This window comes from Lepeophtheirus salmonis, chromosome 8 (assembly GCF_016086655.4).
Source record: "Lepeophtheirus salmonis chromosome 8, UVic_Lsal_1.4, whole genome shotgun sequence".
Taxonomy (NCBI): domain Eukaryota; kingdom Metazoa; phylum Arthropoda; class Copepoda; order Siphonostomatoida; family Caligidae; genus Lepeophtheirus; species Lepeophtheirus salmonis.
Genome location: NC_052138.2, coordinates 9,911,609 through 9,927,993, shown reverse-complemented (window position 1 = coordinate 9,927,993; position 16,385 = coordinate 9,911,609). Strand labels below are relative to the sequence as shown.

The following is a 16,385-nucleotide window of genomic DNA, read 5'->3' as shown; positions in this document are numbered from 1 at the left end:
CCTGCAAGCGTTGATTAGTTTTTACATACGATCAATTTTATTTTATTTAAATCTGAATATATACTTAACATGCATATGAATTATAATATATATAACGGAGGAATACCAAAAATATACAGGAACAGGGCTGCATATTCGATACTACTGTAAACATCTGCAATATTTTATTAATACCACTACATTGCCATTGCATGGATCAAAAATCAGGGATCACTATATACAGGGTGTGCAAACTATCTATACCACCACTTCGGAGCACTCTCATGGGGTAATGGAGGTACTTAGGTACTTGTTTTTTTTTATTGGATAGTTTGTTTCAAACTTGCACCAGTCGGAAATAATGTAATCAGTTGACGAATTAGTTGTTCCAAATATTCGGAAAGGCACTTGGAATCTACAAAGGAAGCGACAGCATAATAATTGCTCGAACTCTGGGACTCAGTGAGACATTCTCACGCAAATTTAGGAGGGAATTGGGGGCATCTAAATGTAATTTTGAGGCAATAGTAATGCAGGCTGAGGTCAAAGGTCAAATTGCCGATTTTGACTACTTTTGCCAGACTTATGTACTACAAAAAGCATGCTGGAACTGAATCCTATATAATTTTTTGTGTGGGGCGCCATCAAACGAAACGCCAGGAACCCTCTGCAATTCCAAAGACGAACTAATCAGTCGGATGAAGAAGGAACTCCAGTATCTGCCAAGGGATCAAGTGGAAAAGGGCTACTCGCACTTTTGGCTTCGTATAAATACTGTAATTAAGGCTGGAGGTGGCTTTATTAAATAAATAAATCAGAATCCATTGAGCTTTTAGGATCTGGTTTCATTTTTTTAAATCTGGTAACTAGGTAGAATGAAAATTGCGTTTAAAAGCAGTCCTTATCGCCCCACAGATAATTTGCAGACCCTGTATAACCGTTCGATGCTATATGCACATAGCTGCAATAGTTCCTTAATACATGTACATGTTTATTTCTTGGATCAAAATATGCTAAAAATATACCAGGGGTCACTATATACAGTGCACCCTGTGACTGTAATTAAGATTTTATAATTATTTATAATAATATAGTAAAATGTTTACTTAGTTGCTGTAGCTAGATGATTATCAAAAATACATGACTAATAATATCATCTTTAAATAAAATTCCAATCATGGTAGGCTTGGTATTAAAAAGATTCAAATCCCTTTTTTGACGCTCTATCAAGTTGATCAATGGTACTTACTCCTCAGCATCGCTCATTGAAAACTCAAAATATACAACCTTGCGTTTCTGAGTTTAAAAAAGAGAGTTCTTTTGGAGAAAATAGTTATTTTTTAAAAATCACTCAAAACTTTGAAGAATAAATAATTTTTCAAAGGTTTGCAAAATAAATATTGGGGAAGAATTTACCAAAAGCAAGAAAAAATTTCGATTCCTTACTCTTTCTTATTCCTAATTTTTATTTTGTTTTTGTGTCTTTCTCACAATTCAATATCAATATTATTGCATGAGACGAATGGACATCAGAAAAAAAAAAAAAAATCCGAAATATATAATTATTTTTTTAGATGAGATGGACAGGTGTTTCAAGGGTTAACACTATAAATGCATCTTTTTTTATATCTCAGTAGACAAATTTATCTGACTGAAGATGAAGCTAATTTGGATACTTTTCGTTTTTACTGCTCTTTTTGTGAACAAATACTGTTCAGCACGTACGTATTATAAGAACTTGTAATATTTTCAAAAATATTTGGTTGAAGGGTAATACAATTGTTGACATCTGAATCTTCTGTGTTCAACATTCGAAAGCAAAAGACAAATATTCAATTAATTGTATAAATTAGGTAGAAAACACATCAACCTGTTTTCTCAAAAATAGAAACTAAAAATATTGTGTTTATGGAGAAATTCAAAAACATATTATAGAAAATATTTAATGCAAATTAAATTTCGTCTCTAGAAAAGGCTCCTAAGGTTACGCCTAAGGCAACAACTACTACAACAACAACTACAACAACAACTACTACGACAACTACAACAACCACTACTACGACAACTACAACAACTACTACTACGACAACAACAACCACTACTACAACAACAGCCCCTAATACGACAACCACACCCGGTAAAAATCTAACTCAATCGTGTTTGTTCGAAGTATAATAACTATTTTTTTCATTAACTTAATCTTAGTCTGTTCAACAACATCTGGAGTCAATTGCTTTTTTCCTTTCAAATACAAGGGAGAAACTTATCAAGCATGTACCACTACTGAAAATAGTGGTGTGCCATGGTGTGCTACAACCGTAACTGCTAGTCAAGAAGCTAATGCTTACGGAAATTGTGGCTCTGACTGTCAAAGTAATTATTAATAATAAGTTTTACTTTTATTTATCTCTTAAATATATAATTATACATTACCAATCAGGTACATCAACTCCGTCACTGAGTGGTAAGCAACATTTTTTAAATTATATGATATAGTATTAATCCTTATTTTTTACGATATCTAGGTTGTCAAACATCAACTGGAAAGGCATGTGTTTTCCCCTTTGTATACTCTGGCGCAGCATACAATGAGTGTACAGATATTGATAATAATGGAGTTAAATGGTGTGCCACTTCTGTAGGTGCCGGTCTTAATTATGTAGGCTATGGAAACTGTATTGAGTCCACTTGCAAGGGTATTATTATAATTTGAAACACACTTACATATGTCGACATAATATTTTTAAACTTTAGGTTGTGTTTCAACTAATGGTAAAAATGTGTTTTCCCCTTTAAGTACAAAGGAGACACTTATAGTAAATGTACAACTGCTGATAATGGTGGTGTGTCATGGTGTGCTAATTCATTATTTTCAAATCAAGAGGCTAATGAATATGGAATCTGTCCTTCTGATTGTGCATGTAATTATTTTCAGTCATACTTTTTTATATTATTTATTAATTACTAAAATTATTATTTATAACTAATCAGCTGAGCCAACTCCTCCACCAAATCGTAAGCATCATTATTTAAACTGTATAACCTGTTAATATTAACTTTTTATTACTAATACTAGAGTGTCAAACTTTAACTGGAAAGTTATGTGTTTTCCCCTTTATGTATAATGGGCAAAGCTACACAAATTGTACGTCAGTTGATAATGGTGGAATTAAATGGTGTGCTACTTCTGTTGATAGCAACACAAATTATTTAGGCTTTGGAAATTGCATTGAATCCAAGTGTTAAGGTTCGCTCTATTTTATTTATTAATCAATTATTTTTAAATTTCTTTAGTTAATACATACATGGTTAATTTCATGCCTTTTCAACAAAAAAATTTATCCTGACCATTACATATCTTAGCTGAAAAGTTCTTATTAATAAGAAAATTGGCCATAATAATATCAAAAGGAACCGTGGAGATAATAATTGACTCGCCCTCTTTTATTATGTATTAAAGCTTTTGTGGCAAAAATTGTTCAATTTTTTGGTGGCCAGGCGATTTTTTTGTTGTCAATTTGGGAAACAATGACTCAAATAACAATTAAAATATCGAATTGTTAAGCTTTATACTTCTTTAATCCTATCATTTTATTTACAGGCACAACAACCAATGTTGAAATGTATTAAAATATATCTTGATTATTTCTATTTCTGTAATATTTTATGTTTTTGATTTATAACAGATTAAATAGAACTTTAGAAGCATGTACATTTATTTGTTATTTTATTTGGAATACATAATACACAGGTATAGGAAACAATGTTCTGTTGGTAGTCATGTTATGGTGGGATTTATTTTGCTTAGTGTGTTAATTAATACCACATATTGATCAATAAGGATTAGAAAATAATTAATTGAACTACGACTGAAAATAGGAGGATGCAGTGCTGTTGGAAATTGCATAATGGTGACATCACAGTAACGAAACCTTGCAATTTTATAAGAAATATATTAGACTTATTCTTACAAGACCATAATATATACGTACGTTGATAATGGTGTGCAGCAATAATGGATGCAAATATGAGTTATGTTACTTATGGAACTTGTACTGAGTCTATAATCATATACCCTTATTTTTCAAATCTACTTTAATCCTTTCATTATTGCGGATTAATTTTCAGAAAAATATATATACATTTATTTTAACTTTGAAAAAGTGTATTTTATTTATGAATCATATTCCTAATCCACTAATTTAAAGTTATAGATGGATTGTATTTTTATTTAAAATAGACATGTTCAAGAACCGGAACCACTTGAACCGATAGGCCTATAAGGGCAAAACGAACAAACCCAACCAAGTCGTGTTTCAACTCCTTCATATGGTTAACATCCAAATTGTATTAAAATGCCCTCATTTCAAGTTGTTTTTAATTAAAAAAATGAATTACAAAGGACTTCAATAGAAGAAAGATTCATATTAAGCCTCCCCCAAAAAAAAGGTGTAGATATATATATATATATGAGGGCGAAAATTTATGGGCGAGTCTTCCGGCCACTATTAAGCGTGAAAATACATTTATGCTCTAATATATATACAGGGTTGATCTGATCTAGTGGTACACATTTTATTTTTTTCAATTTTTAGAAAGTAAAATTTAAACGAATGACTTTTGAGGACATTTATTTTACAAAGTCATCTGAAAATAGTGCATTGCAAAACTTTTATTCAAAATATCTTCTCCACAAAAATGGGAGGGCAGCATCCACAACGCCCAAGATCATAGTTCCAGCTGATTTTTGTTTGTTCTGAAGACATTCTTCACTGAAGCTCAGACATTGTCAGGATGTTCAGTTGTAATGTAGCGTCTGTTCTGCTTATATACAGCCGCATCAACGGTGAAAATTTTTCATCAGAAAAGAGAAAAACTTTGCCCAATTTTTGTTGGCCTCGAGAAAATTTAGAATCTTCTTTCCAATCGTCTCAGCTTTCTCACTGTAGAGATAGGATATATTCTTTTCCTCCACCGGGATTTTGCTTTAATGTCATTTCAGATTGAAAAAAATACAATTTGTACCACTAGATAAGATCAATCCTCTTTATGTAAGAGGGCAAAAGTTCCCGGGCGAATATAGCTTGAGGGACATATTAATAGATGCCCCTACACAACTATCGCTAGTCTGGTGGCCACCATCAATGAGCACTTCTTATCCACGCCCCAGGAACCTTGGTATCAAAACCTACTCCCACTTCAGAGGCCGTATTGAGACTATGATCGAGGCTGAGGGTAAGCCTTCAGACAAATGTCCTACAATGACTTTGTTTTTTATTTGGAATATAAATGTTTAAAATTACGAATTATATCTATATATATAGATATATTTTTTTTTTTTGTAAATACGAGAGAAGACGTAGATTTAATCTTCGGGCCCTGTATATTGGAAATATATAAATCCAGAAGTAAATAGTAAACTTTGGATTTCTTATTAATTATTATATCGAGATCTCTATATTTTATCCTCAATAAAATGGAAACCAAATTAATATTCCGGATGAACTAGACCTTTTAGAACAAAATACTCCTTCGTAAATGAAAATCCTAATTATTTGTGCTTCAAATAAACTCCTTTAGTATAAAACTAATTGAAAATCGAGGCGTCATTTCTTTTCAAACAAAATTATTTTTTAAGAGGTAAATATATTTATGTATTTTAAACAATACATTTATAAACAATGGAAATAATTATTATCATTTTCTGATTTTTAAAAAAATATATAAAGAAGAAATGACAACACCAAATCGAGAGATCTGATAAATTCATATCATGAGGGGAGAATCTTGAGCTAGTTCTGACAAATAATTATTCATAAACATTGTGTATTAATATTTCCCATCGATGGAAAAGGAATTGAGGATTATAATCAATGATCAATGAAACGAAGGGAGCTCTTGTTTCTTGTGCTTATTGAAAAGTGACTAATTGGAAAAAATGGCAAGATTCTTTTAAAGTGATATTTGACCAATCACCAATAATATAAATATATATATTAAGTTAAAAGAAAAATAAATAAACACGACAGGGATCGAATCAAAGAGACAACATACATAGATAGATTGATGATATGAAGAAGTAGTTGACGCCGTCAAAAAAGAAGAAATAGTTTTTAAAAACATTCGAATTATCATAGTTAGATATGTTAAACACATAGAGAGCGCTTAAAATATTTTTATTTTATATATTTGTTTATTGTAATATAATCATTTATATTACAATAATTATATCAATATAGATATATCAATAACTTAATAAAGTATTTTAAATAGATCATTTTATGAATTATATATTAATATTTATTCCAATTTTTAAATTTGAATTAACATTATTTAGTCTCTAAAAATATTAATGTTGTATTTGGGGGATTATTCTGACTATAATTAAATTTAAGAAATAAAAATTATTGATTTTCTTAAGTTGAATAGTATTCGTGAGTATGATCCGTACTTTGGTCCCTTAAATATTCTCTCTTTGTGGATAGGAAGAAGGACTCTGTCAAAAAGAGAAAACTGGATCCGGAAGAGTTAAAGAAAACAGCCCAGGCCAATTAACTTAAGTCGAGTGTCAATGGAAGAAATCTAGGGTTTTTACACCAGACTATCCAAAGAGCTATAAAAAACATTAATGATTAAGAAACCTGAGACATACATCTATATATAGTATTAATTTTGTTGAATTTCTATTGGTAATTAACTAATTATATCTTGTTTAAGTTTACAACTCAAAGTGTTCAGATTTTAATGGACAATACAAAGCTATCATTAGTTTTAAAGATACAATACAAAACATATGCAAATTATCAGCTCTAAATTCAAAAGCTCATTTTTCTTCTATGTAGAATTAGATCATCCAAAAATGACAATAATAATATATTAAAAGAAATGGCTGAAATTAAAGTATATAAGATCCCAATTAAAGGAAGCAAATTAAGCCATGTTAATGTACGCCTGAAATTAAAAAATTAGGGTTGAAATGCGTTCCTTTTGATAAAAAAGTACAATTCACAAATTTTGGACAATTTTTATGAATAATTAGAGGTAGCCTAAAGTTTTGAAATTTTACATACTTTGGAAAAAAAACATGTTTTTTTTTATAATATCATCAGTATACTACACATTAGAGCTTATTAGAAAAAAGAAAAAAAATTAAGTTGATCTTCTATCAGAAGTTTTTTAAATGTTTATGATTCACTATTTTTTACGTGTCTAATAGAACGATAAAAATATTGAATTGAAATGTAGCCTTTTTGCCTATATCTCTGTTTATCTATGTATCACAACCAATGAGCGGCTACTGATATCTTACAAAATAATACAGTTTTTTTCTTAGATTAACAAAAAAATGTGCCAATTTTGATGACCTTTTTTAAAGAAAAAGCATCTATATTGCCAAGTTTTATAAAATAAATCAACAAATTGTGTAAAATAAATCAACAAATTGTGTAAAATTAATCAACAAATTGTTTAAAATAAAAATATATTGCAATTAAATTTAGTAGGGGCTAATTTTATATAAAAAGGACGGAGTTAACAAAAAAAATATATTTTTTTAAATATAGTTGTGCCAATTTTGTGTAGATTTTAAATCTTTATTGAAAAATAATTCACATTCTTCTATTGGTAGCTACCCAGACTTGAGAGCTAAAGTCACATCCTCCCAAACTATGGCATTATATCGTTCTATCTGTCCGTTCCCTTCAGGGTTGTAAGGTCTAGTACGACTAGTAGCGATTCTTACTATAGTTAGATTAGTTTTTTGTTCTTTCGAAATAAAAGCAGATCACTAATTTAGAGGAGTTGCCTACACATGGATAAGCGAATGGAAATCTGGAATATTCATCTACCAAGAATATATTCATCTTTTCTATTTGGAGGTAAGGTTCAATTACATTCAAGGCTCACTTTTTCAAAATTTAACATTTTATATTCATATCTCTAACTTTACTAACAGTCGGAGCTTCCAGAATCTATAAGACCATTTACTCCGATACCATTAACAAAAATCTAGTTTAGTACACTTCCTACATGTGTCATTCCTGGTGGGGTAGCTGGACCTGACATGCCTTCAATTCCCACAGAAGAAACAACGATCCTTTACAGCAATAATGTAGGTTCAATCAATTTGTTCTCGGTATTCCTTGCAAGTGGAGCTCACCTTCAGTACATCTTCGATGGAAAATAGGAGATAAAACAATCTAAGATAGTGGAACATTTGGGTGATCCCAGGGGGGACAATTTCTTTTGAATACTCTTCAGTTTATCAGATGAGGTATGAAACATTATTCCACACATGCTTGACAAATGATCTGCAATCACATTTTTCTCTCCAGGTCTATATTGGATTCCAACCTCCAGCTAGAATGTATCATTCCTGATCTTACTAGATTGTTTTTGGTAAAAAGTGAAACTCAAAGTTTTGTAATCTGTAAGAGGCAAAAATTGTTTTCCTATCAGAAAATGCCTCCAAGTTTGTAAAGCTTCAACAATTCTATGAGCTTCCTACTTTTCTACTACAGAATGATGTCTCTCAGACTTATTCAAAGTTCTGGAAAAGAAAGCAACCGGTTTTCCACATTGACTCAAGAAGGGCCCATTCGCACTCTCCGAAGCATCCGTCTCTACTGTTAATCTTTACATAGGATCAATGACCATGATGACTGTATTTTTAATATTCTTCTTCATTTTTACAAAAGCCCTTTCGCTCCGCATTCCATGGGTAATCTTGATGGTGTACCACAGACTGTAACTTCTTTGAGAAAGAGGGTATCCATCGAGAATAATGCACATATATTCCCAAGATAACTCTTTCTCATTTTATGTTCTGGAATTCTTATAAGTGACTCCAGTCTATCTGGATCCGGTTTCATCATACTATTTTCGACACACCAAAAGTTTTATTTTTGTGGTTGAATATTCGCATTCACTGTCATTTATTGTCCACACATACTTATCTACCGCCCTCATGACAGATTTTAAATTGTTTTCGTGCTCATTTTGATCTTTTCTACAGATAGTAACCTCATCAATATATGCATAAGACTTTACAAAATTCTCTTCGCCTATAATGAAATCTATCATACGTTGAAAACTAGACTCCATTAGTGACCCCAAATGGTATACAACGAAATTGATATAATCGACCACTGGTTTCGAAAGCAGTATATTCTCTTTCACTCTCTTCAATCCCGACCTGATGATAAGTACTTTTAAGATCCACCGTTGTGAAATTTTGTTGACGGCCACTTTACGCAGTACCTCTTATTAAATTTGTGGAAGAGGATATGCATCTAACAAAGTAAATTTATTTATAGTTTGTGAATAATTGAATATTATTCGTTTCTTTTTCCTTTCATTTTCAGTAATTACCACTTGAACTCTCCATGGGGACGTACTGGGCTCGATTATTTCTTCGTCCATTAAACTCTTCACTTCTTGATGAATAAACTCGCTATCCTCTTTTGAACTTTTTCCTCACTTTGTTATGATAGGCTTAACATCTGGAAGAAGGTTTCCAAACAATGCAGGGAAGGAATACCCTTGATACACATCTAATTACTAACTGAAAAATTCTCCCTCTTTCCTCCCAGAGTCATGTGCAATCCTGAATGAATGCCTAAAAAATACAATCCCAAGATCACATCGGTATATATGAAAGAACAAACAACCTAATAGGTTCATATAACTCTACGACCTGCACATGAACCAAACCCGAGGTATTAGTTTGAAAAACATTAGAAGCCACCCCAATGAATTTGTCTGAATTTTTCATTTTTATATTCATATCTCTAACTTTACTAACAGTCGGAGCTTCCAGAATCTATAAGACCATTTACTCCTATACCATTAACAAAATCTAGTTTAGTACACTTCCTACATGTGGCATTCCTGGTGGGGTAGCTGGACCTGACATGCCTTCAATTCCCACAGAAGAAACAACGATCCTTTGCAGCTATTATTGTATCACTGTTTGTCGATGCCTTACATTCATCTCTTGCAACAGTAGCCACACGAATAGAATCAAAGGCCACTGATTTTTTTAGTGCCATTTCTAGAGATTTTGCTGAATCAAACGACTTGTTTAACGCGATTTTAGCGCTTTCCAAGATTCTTTGTCGATTTGAGAAGATTGAATACAATAAATGAATATATTTCTTATATTTTCACTTGTATTATCAAGAACGCTTACAGCTCAAAATTGTCAAACTTTCACCAATATCGTCAGAGCTTGAAGTAATTGATTCAACGACTAGTCTTTCCTCTGTTTACGTGGAGCAAGCAAATGTCTAGCGAATATTTCATTATTTTTCTTTATATATATAAATAGTGTCCATAATTGTAAGTCCCTCGTCATAACTTTCAGCTGCTTTAATAAATTCATACATAGACAGATTCACATACTCTTTCATTAGTCTTAGTTTGTTCTCTTTTTGCCATTCTGGTGAGGATTTAAGAAAACATTTGAATATAAACTTCTAGTAATTCCAATGCTCGTCCGAATCTGGTAAGTTCGGATTGCCGTCAAATCAGTCTGAACGAAGTAACTTTTCCATTTTTGATTAAACTTTGATAATTTTTGAAAGTTAGTCGAATAAATTATTTTTACTTAGAATATGGCTTTATTCGACTTGATTATACTACAAGTAAGATCCAACTAACAAACAGTTGCATACATAGACATTTTTATACGCACACACAATATCAAAATAACAAATAACTACAAACGATAGATACAATAATATCACCCCAACCCCCAACTTTGAAAAAGTCAGTATCAAACTCCTTTACAAGGGCCAATTCTTATAGACCATTTATATATAGGATAAATTTGTTATAAAAACTTAAGTTGCCTTGTTGAGGACCCCAGTTTTGTACAATGGTTCAAACCCTCAGACCAGGCTATCATCTTCCATCTAGTAAATATATTGCTGATAAGTATTTGGAGCGTGTCTATGAAAAGAAGTATAAAATGTACAGATATTCTGAATAATGAAGCAGTATGTCTTTCGATTGATGGTTGGTCGAACATACATAACGAACCTATAATATGCGTCACTCTAACGAAGTACCCTGATTCTATTTTCTAAGCTTGAGAGCTTTGTCCTTACATGCGGATGCGCAACTCACTTATCAAATCTTTTAGGCCGTGAACACGAAATTGAAGGTTTTAAAAGTAAGGTAGTACATATTGTTAAATATTTTCAGAATAATCACTATGCCAGAGCAAAATATCGACATAAAGGTGATCAATGTCATCATACCCCAAGAAACACGATGGAGCACAATGTCAGATTGTCTCAAGTCACATATAAATAACTGGCCCATTCTTATGGAGGTATGGAGTGATTGACCATTAAATTAAATTTACAAAAATCAGATTTATACCTAAAACGTTCTGCTGAAGAATTACTTAGTCGATTGCAGCCTATAGCAAAAGCTCTGGATGAGGTTCAGACCGACAAGTGCACTATTGCTCTTGCTTTAGATGTGTGGAAAAAAAAGTGATGACGTAATATTCAAATAATAAGGAATCTGAAAAGTTGTTTGAAAACAGGTCCTCATATGCTGGGGAACATGATCCATCCAAAGCTTGAAGGGAAAATGCTCAATGAAAATGAAGTGAATAATATCATAGATTTTGCTAATGAAAAACACACAAACTTGTTCCTGGTCAATTCCAGCGTTATGGTCGTTACATTCAGAGAGAAATTTTGAAACTAAGCATAACATTAACAAGTTATTGATTTGAATTAGAAAATGGAATATACATACTTTAGTTAAATATATTAGTATAAAGATAAGCCTGCTATATGAAATGTTTTTAACCTCTGGATTTTGAGAGAAGTGAAAAAATACCCAGCGTTACGGATGTTACGAAAATGGACAAGCTTTTTGGACTCACTCAACACATGATGAAAACTCTCAAATACTAACAATATTAAATATCATTTTGTAGGGAAGGATTTGAAGTACCCAAATATCATATTTAGAAAAACTTTTTTTTTCCTGTTAAAGAAAGAATCACAAAACATTGCCGTTACGGATGTTATATTTTTGAGTTGTGGATGTTACACGTCTGAAATTGACAAAAAATACTATCATAAATAGGGCTTTACCCACACATTTTTAACTTCAATGGCTCATTTAAAGGGTCAACCCAATCTGAAGAGCCAACTCTTGTTTAGTTATATTGCTTAGTTTAGGAATATTGATTGTCAGCCAAACAGAGAGAACGCAGCACTGGACGCAGTGGGCTATTAAGTTAGTGAAGAAAGTTATGGAGAGAGCTGCTGGTAAGTGACTATGCACATATGCCTATCTCTTCATTCTTTCCTGCAGAATCACGCAGTTCTATCACAAACACAACAATCAGCCAAATATATATATCCACATATATTATCACACTCTCACTAAGGGATTTATTATTTGGTGTTATTTGTTGATTTTTTTACATGCTAAAAAGCTAGGCCTCCAAACATATTAAATTAATATTAAAGAGATATTGAAAGCATAAAGTCATATTTTAAATGTGAAAATCCAATTTAATGGAACTAATAACACCTCATTTTTTCGTGGGAACTAAATTTTGGTTCCTGTGTCGTCTTTTTGTGGTTCTGGTGGTTGAAGAGAGAAAGGTGTGCAGGTATGATGCCTGAGCAGTAGAGTACATCCTGTGTTTGATCTGTACCCACAACCTCGACAAGATGTACTCCCTGTGTACGATGAAGGGTGGGGCCCTCTCGAAAAGATGAAATAATCATTATCATTCCATAAAGTAATATTCCTACCAATTTGTATATTTATTTATGGATACAGTAATTTTAGCATGCTTGACCTTATATAATTATAGCTGTATCTAAATATTTATTTTTTACTAAAAATACAAAGTCACCCTACTTTTTGAAAACACCTCGTTTTCAATTTCTATAAATTCATCATTATGAGGTTATATATGGTTACATGCGTGTAATATCGAGCAACTGCTTCTTTGATGGCTTTTAAACGAAATTTGTAGGTTTTATGTATTAAATTTATGACGTTACCAGAAACAAAAAGACAGAAAGTTACTTAACTGAAGAACTGAGAGCTAATTTTATTCAGACCGCAGCAAGATATTTAGCATTCACCATCAAAATCCTTTATCTGGATGATCTATCGTGGATATATGCAGGGGATCTTATTCGCTACTATCCTACAAGTTTGAATAACAATAGGACGTTTCTACGTCGCTTAATATGCATCCATGGACAGTTTAAAAAGTTCTACGCCTCAAAAGTTCAATAGTTGTCTTTTTTTATTATTGCCATTGAAACTATAGCTTTTGTTTCTCTTTTTTTATTACTGATATTTTAATGTGAATTTTTGGGATTATTTTAATATTTATTTTATACCTATGGACATATTTTATCAATCTTTTAGAGAAAATGCATATAATAATAAACATGATCTGTTTGCCATAATTATAGTAGGCATGCCTTTCTAGTTTAGGGATTTAGTTATAAGCTTTATATATTTTTGGCGTATGTAACTTATCTAGACCAATAAAGAGAAAAAAAAGTATTGTAAAAAAAGTCAAAATAAATGTTCCTGCGTCTAAATGGCGATAAACCCAGTAGGTTTGTCCCTTGTTAATATAAATGTATGGTATTTTAATTTTCCAGTAACGGTTGGTATTATTTACTAATTTGGCTAACTACCAACTGATTTTGGCCCTTTCTTCAGTTTCTTTTTGGAATCAAGGTTACGTGATACAATAATTATTCCTTATTTTATGTTCAGGGATGTTCAAGGATAATTGGCCATGGTTTGCAGCTTAATTATAGCTAATTCCAATTCAACCAATCAATGTTCAGTACATACATTACTAGGAGAAAAAGTAAGCAGAAACATCGACAAATCAAAACAATATTCACTGTTTATTCTTGTATTCGCGAAGTAATACCATGGAATAGCCAATTTTTTTCAACTGTGGGACGTTCACCGCTTTCAAGAGCTCATTTGAATTTATTCAATCAACCTTGAGAAGAGGAAAAAGTAGAAAAATGACAACTGACGACAAAATACAAGGAAATTTTTATGGTAATTAGGTAATACTGCGACTTTGTCCTATTTTTTTCTTTAATATCTCGTAGTTGTAAGATTCTCTATTATTGCCTATGTACAGAAACGGCTATTAAGTAAACAACGTTTATGTCTCATTAAAAGTTTTCTTTTAATATTATGTCTTTTTTTCGCTATAAAATTTTAAAATTCCCATTTTTTAAAACAAACTTTTTCGACATGTTTGTAATATTTGAATTTTTATATGCTAAAAAAACTCTTAGTATTCAAAATACCACTTAAAACAGGTGAGTTGACTTAAGAATGATGATGTCAACCTTTAAATAATATTGTAAACAAGTGCAAAAAACATTGTAAAGAAAATTACAAGTATTTAACTGAGATAGTCAGACACTAGAATTATCAGAAGTAAGTATATATAATAATTAAACTCAGGGTTTTTTGATATAAAAAAAAAGATCTAATTATATGTATCAGTATAAGGAATAGGGGCTTCTTTGAAAAATATTAAAACTATGTATGTGTGTGATTAGTTTTAGTTGTTACTTATTATTATCCGTCCATGGAATATATGATATCCCTACAACTTCAAATACATCTCAATTATATCTTTATTACGTCAATTAACCTTTCTTCCTACATAAGAAAGAAAAAAACACTAATATTAGCAAATACATTATATTTGCCAAATGTTGGACTGTTTTTGATAATAAAATAAATATATGCCGAAATCCAACTAATATACAAATTTACTCTGTATCCTTTTATCGATGTCAATTTTCTAGGACTTTTCTTTACGTTGATTTGTATAAATACAATTAGTTCTTGCTAAGCTCTAAACAATTCCTAACCATTATTTTGGACAATAATTACACATTGAAGAAGACGGGCTTGACTCAACCAACATAATAAAACAAAGATGCATAGAGGATCAGTAACATTTCATTGATTTCTTCTTCAAAAATAATAATATAACAGAATTCTTAATTTCCCGAGCTTTCACATAAAATAAACACATTCAAATTTAGACCTATGAATAGATAAAATAATTTATACGAGTACATTAATGATAAAATATCGGAATATTTACTTATACAACTTATACAAAATTGCAACTTGTACAACTTATACAAAATTGCAACTTGTATACAACATACTATAAATATAAATTGACAAATATATTACAGTGTTGATGATACTTGGGACTAAGTCCTTCCAACTGATGAAAGATCTAGCTACGCCCCTCCCCTACATATAAATTTATGAGACATTGCAGATGTTGTTTTTTTTCTTCTAAATGTATACCTTAGATAAAGTTAAAAAGATGTTACCAATAATAGAAGGATTCAAATGTTATTATTACTACAACATCCCTTTGCGTCTTATCCTTTTTTTTCTTGCTTCAGTCCTGAGTTAACTTTGAAACTTAATGGTGAAACAAAATATAGATCCCTAATGCATTTTTCAATTTACAAAATTCAAAATACTTAACCAACGAAATACTTTGAACCACAAACAAACTGCACATATTATATAGCTTTAAACAATAAATGTATGTTCTTTTTCGAATGTACTAACATAAATTTTTTTTCCATAAAATAATTCAGAACTTCTTTGAACTTTTTTCTAAAATTAACGGTTGAATAGAATCTAAAAGCAGTTTTAGAATTAAACGTCTAAGTGTATTATATACGTATATTTATAATAAAGTTGTGTATTGCATGTAAGTTTTGTGCAGTTTAGTATTTTCAATTTCTGGAACTTTTTTTTTTCTTAAATAATTTTTGCAATATTTACAAAAATGAAACAGTTATACAAGATTGTTTTTTCAACAACATTATTCTAGATAACTTTTTTTGGTTTTGCAAGTACGATTTTTTTTGTTAGGTTTGTGTTCTTCTTTACAATGTCAATTCATGCTATTAACTACTTTTTTTTGCAAATTTAGTGCAAAACAATTTTTTGCAATTTTCTTACCAAATTTCCATTAAGCAATTTTTTACAAAAATAAAAGACAGATTTATCATGTAGACAAATTTTTGATTTGTTATTTGAAGTTTATAACACTTTTAAAAAAATTGATAATAATACATTTCATATAACACACAGGCGCTATATTATAATAAATGCTCGCACTGAAGAGGTCTAAACATTAAGAAGAAATAACATTGATAATTGTCAAAATGATTTCCCACTCCCTCATTGGCCCGAGCAACGTCGGTTAATCCTTTGCTAGGATAGGCAATAATACTAGAAACCTTTAAGCGAAGGCTCAAGCGCGCCCGTTGCAGAAATGGCAGAAGAATTGGCAATTTCTTTATTTTTTTGAGAAATTTAGATATTTT

At 31.0% G+C, this 16,385-nt stretch overlaps 1 protein-coding gene and 2 long non-coding RNA genes across 3 annotated transcripts; 2 read left to right on the top strand and 1 right to left on the bottom strand.

The window, feature by feature from the left end:
- Positions 1-1,557: 1,557 nt before the first annotated feature.
- On the top strand, positions 1,558-3,691 carry LOC121122671 (epididymal sperm-binding protein 1). The gene is given in 10 exon segments (XM_040717704.2): positions 1,558-1,700; positions 1,949-2,116; positions 2,185-2,352; positions 2,420-2,443; positions 2,505-2,675; positions 2,734-2,754; positions 2,757-2,900; positions 2,971-2,994; positions 3,056-3,226; positions 3,581-3,691. Coding segments are annotated over 9 exon segments (954 nt in total). The 5' UTR covers positions 1,558-1,636; the 3' UTR covers position 3,226; positions 3,581-3,691.
- Positions 3,692-12,346: 8,655 nt separating this feature from the next.
- On the top strand, positions 12,347-14,027 carry LOC139906195 (uncharacterized). The gene is made up of 3 exons (XR_011781551.1): positions 12,347-12,622; positions 13,759-13,855; positions 13,916-14,027. It is a non-coding gene; the product is annotated as an uncharacterized lncRNA (long non-coding RNA).
- A 937-nt stretch (positions 14,028-14,964) lies between these two features.
- Positions 14,965-15,762, bottom strand: LOC121122673 (uncharacterized). Its single transcript, XR_005865826.2, has 2 exons — positions 15,131-15,762; positions 14,965-15,070 (listed from the first exon to the last, which is right to left on the bottom strand). It is a non-coding gene; the product is annotated as an uncharacterized lncRNA (long non-coding RNA).
- Between the last annotated feature and the right edge of the window lie 623 nt (positions 15,763-16,385).